Source organism: Arachis ipaensis, chromosome B01 (assembly GCF_000816755.2).
Source record: "Arachis ipaensis cultivar K30076 chromosome B01, Araip1.1, whole genome shotgun sequence".
Taxonomy (NCBI): Eukaryota; Viridiplantae; Streptophyta; class Magnoliopsida; order Fabales; family Fabaceae; genus Arachis; species Arachis ipaensis.
In genome coordinates, this window is record NC_029785.2 from 113,970,560 (window position 1) to 113,973,302 (window position 2,743).

The following is a 2,743-nucleotide window of genomic DNA, read 5'->3' on the forward strand; positions in this document are numbered from 1 at the left end:
TTTTGTGAGTGTTATTTTAATAATTTACTCTAATGAAATAATATAAAAGCTAGGTTGAACCCAAATCTAATGGCTAAGATCAACACAGGTTGATTAGAATTATATATTCATGCAATTAATAAGATCCTTGTAACTCTCACAACTCACAAAAATAGCATTAAAAGCCATTTAACTGGTAGAAGGCTGCGCACTTTCTCCAAGTAATTACCCTCCATTATCACCCATTCATCATCATCATTATCATCATCATTCGTATATATATTGCCAACTTCTTTCTCTTCGTATCCCTCATCACTCACTCACTAATCAATCACTATATTCCTCGCTTCATCAATTCTCTCCCTCATCATCATCTTCATGGCTTCTTGCAACTTCTTCAACCCTCAACAAATAGATGATCCTTTCCCACTTCCCCCCCAATTTTCCTTATATGATTATGATTATTATTCTTTCTGGTAATCTATTTAGATTAACTAATCGTTACAAGTTACAACACTCTACTATATATACTTTTCTTTTTGTGAATTATTTGCCACTGTGCTGCATTTATTCATTTTCAATTTATATTTCAGTGGAAACACTAACGAATATCCACCACTGGGATGTTGGGCACACGAGTTGGAGTGTTACCCTTCACTTCCTTTTTATGAAACTCTTTCCATCGAGCCAATTTCAACTATTAAAGGTATATATATCACGATGATGACTGATGAGTTTCTTAAAGTTTTTATTTCCTTATTCATACCTTGTCCTTATATATATGCAGACTGTGACTTTTATGATATCAAGAAAGGGTTTTCTGTCTGGAACGAAGTGGATGTCGGCTTTGATTGTTCGGAAAAAATTTCATCATCATCATCATCACTTTCCAACAATAACAATGAAGAAAATAAGAGCATCCGGAGGGTTATGAATAAACGAGTTTGTAGAGAAGAGAGAAGTAGCAACAGTACGAAAATGTTATCTAGGAAGATGATATCGGAGTATTTCTACATGCCAATAACTCAAGCAGCGAAGGAACTTGATGTGGGCTTAACTCTTTTAAAGAAGAGATGCAGAGAGTTAGGGATTCGAAGGTGGCCCCATCGGAAACTTATGAGCCTTCAAACCCTCATCACTAATGTTCAGGTCCCTTCATTTCTTCACATTATTCTATTCTATTCTTATATAGATGCTAATTCTAAAAGCTATTAAGAACACATTCTTTTTTTTTTGTTGCATTTTATGAACACATATATACTAATGTTTTGATGTTGATGCTATGTTTTTGTTTTTATTATTTGAGGTAACAAATTAAAGATAATCTTGTATTGTTTACATATTTTGGGGTTAATGGATTGTATAAACTAATTAAAAGTTTACATTATTATTATTATTAATCCTTAATTATTGTAGTAATTAAGGATACTGATTCGTGCAACGTTTTCTTTTGGGGTGTGATGGGGTTATTGAAGGAGCTAGGGAAGGAAGAGGGGAGAGAGAGTGAAGAGAAGCTAAGGAATGCAATTGAGATATTGGAGAAGGAAAAGAAGCTTCTGGAAGAAATGCCTGATATGCAACTTGAGGACAATACCAAAAGGCTTAGGCAAGCATGCTTCAAGGCTAATTACAAGAAGAGGAAGCTCATGATGGGTTGTACTTCTTCAAATTCATCCGTGGAATCTTCGTCTTCATCATCATATCATATTATTGGACATAATGCATTAAGAACAGCTAGTCAGAGTAACACAATGGGTGGTGTTGAATTTATTAGCTTTGATGATGATGAAGATCAAGAACGAGACATCAAATCTGTGTTGTCTTTGCCTTCTTTGTCCCACAACATTCAAATGTGTTCTAGCTATATGTTTAATCACCCAAGTGGTGAATGATCAATTGGAGAGTGGTGGTATGTTGTTTTGTTTTGTTTTGTTTTGTTTTTTTTTCTTTTTGGCCCTTTGTAAAGGTGGTGTTCTCGCATTTGGTTTGAGTGAAGCACTTTTGTTTTTCATTCTTCGTCTTTCAAGTTAGAATGAATTAAGTATTTTCATGGAACTATCTTTTGAAAGGAAATGAGTTCAATAGCATGAAAGAAAATTTAATCATAAGATATTTTTTTTTCTTCGGGTTAATTATTAGATGCTTCCTTTTCCTCCGCCATAAGATGATTTCACTATATTGTTTAATTTCTATATTCTTAGCCATGAATCTTCCGTCTAAAACTAAGTATATACTTTGTTTTATTCTTTTAACAAAATAACAAAAAAAATCAGTAAGTGATCGTATCCGGTTAATTATAGAATTCTCTTAAAATCATTGCAATTTGTTTTGAGTTTCACTTAAAAATTGAAAATTTGTACTTCTCATTATTTTCACAGAGAAATATTGAAAATACACTTAATTTAGGTTTCTTTACTTTTATGTTAAGTGTTAACTATTTCTTAATTATATTTTTTTTACATCATCACAAAACCGCTTAAAAATTTTCATGAATGCAAATATATAATGGCAGAATGTACATAGTATTTTTTATTTAATAAAATAGTATCTATAGTTTATAGTTATACCATTTTCAATTTTGCATGATATTCTTTATATCTTCTCAAATATTGTTGTTGGATAAAAGCTTTTCTAAATTATGCTATAAGATGATAAATTTTCACAATGTTAATCGATGGTAAGAAATAAATAAAATAGTAAATTTCACAATACAACGAGGAATGCTAATGCTCGACGATAAGAATATATTTGTTTAAAGAGAAAA

At 31.5% G+C, this 2,743-nt stretch overlaps 1 protein-coding gene across 1 annotated transcript; it reads left to right on the forward strand.

Annotated features, from left to right (window-relative positions):
- Nucleotides 132-2,022, forward strand: LOC110271855 (protein RKD3-like). The gene is made up of 4 exons (XM_021123446.1): nucleotides 132-455; nucleotides 573-685; nucleotides 767-1,128; nucleotides 1,455-2,022. The coding sequence occupies exons 1-4, from the start codon at nucleotides 358-360 to the stop codon at nucleotides 1,869-1,871; spliced, it is 990 nt and encodes a 329-aa protein (XP_020979105.1). The 5' UTR covers nucleotides 132-357; the 3' UTR covers nucleotides 1,872-2,022.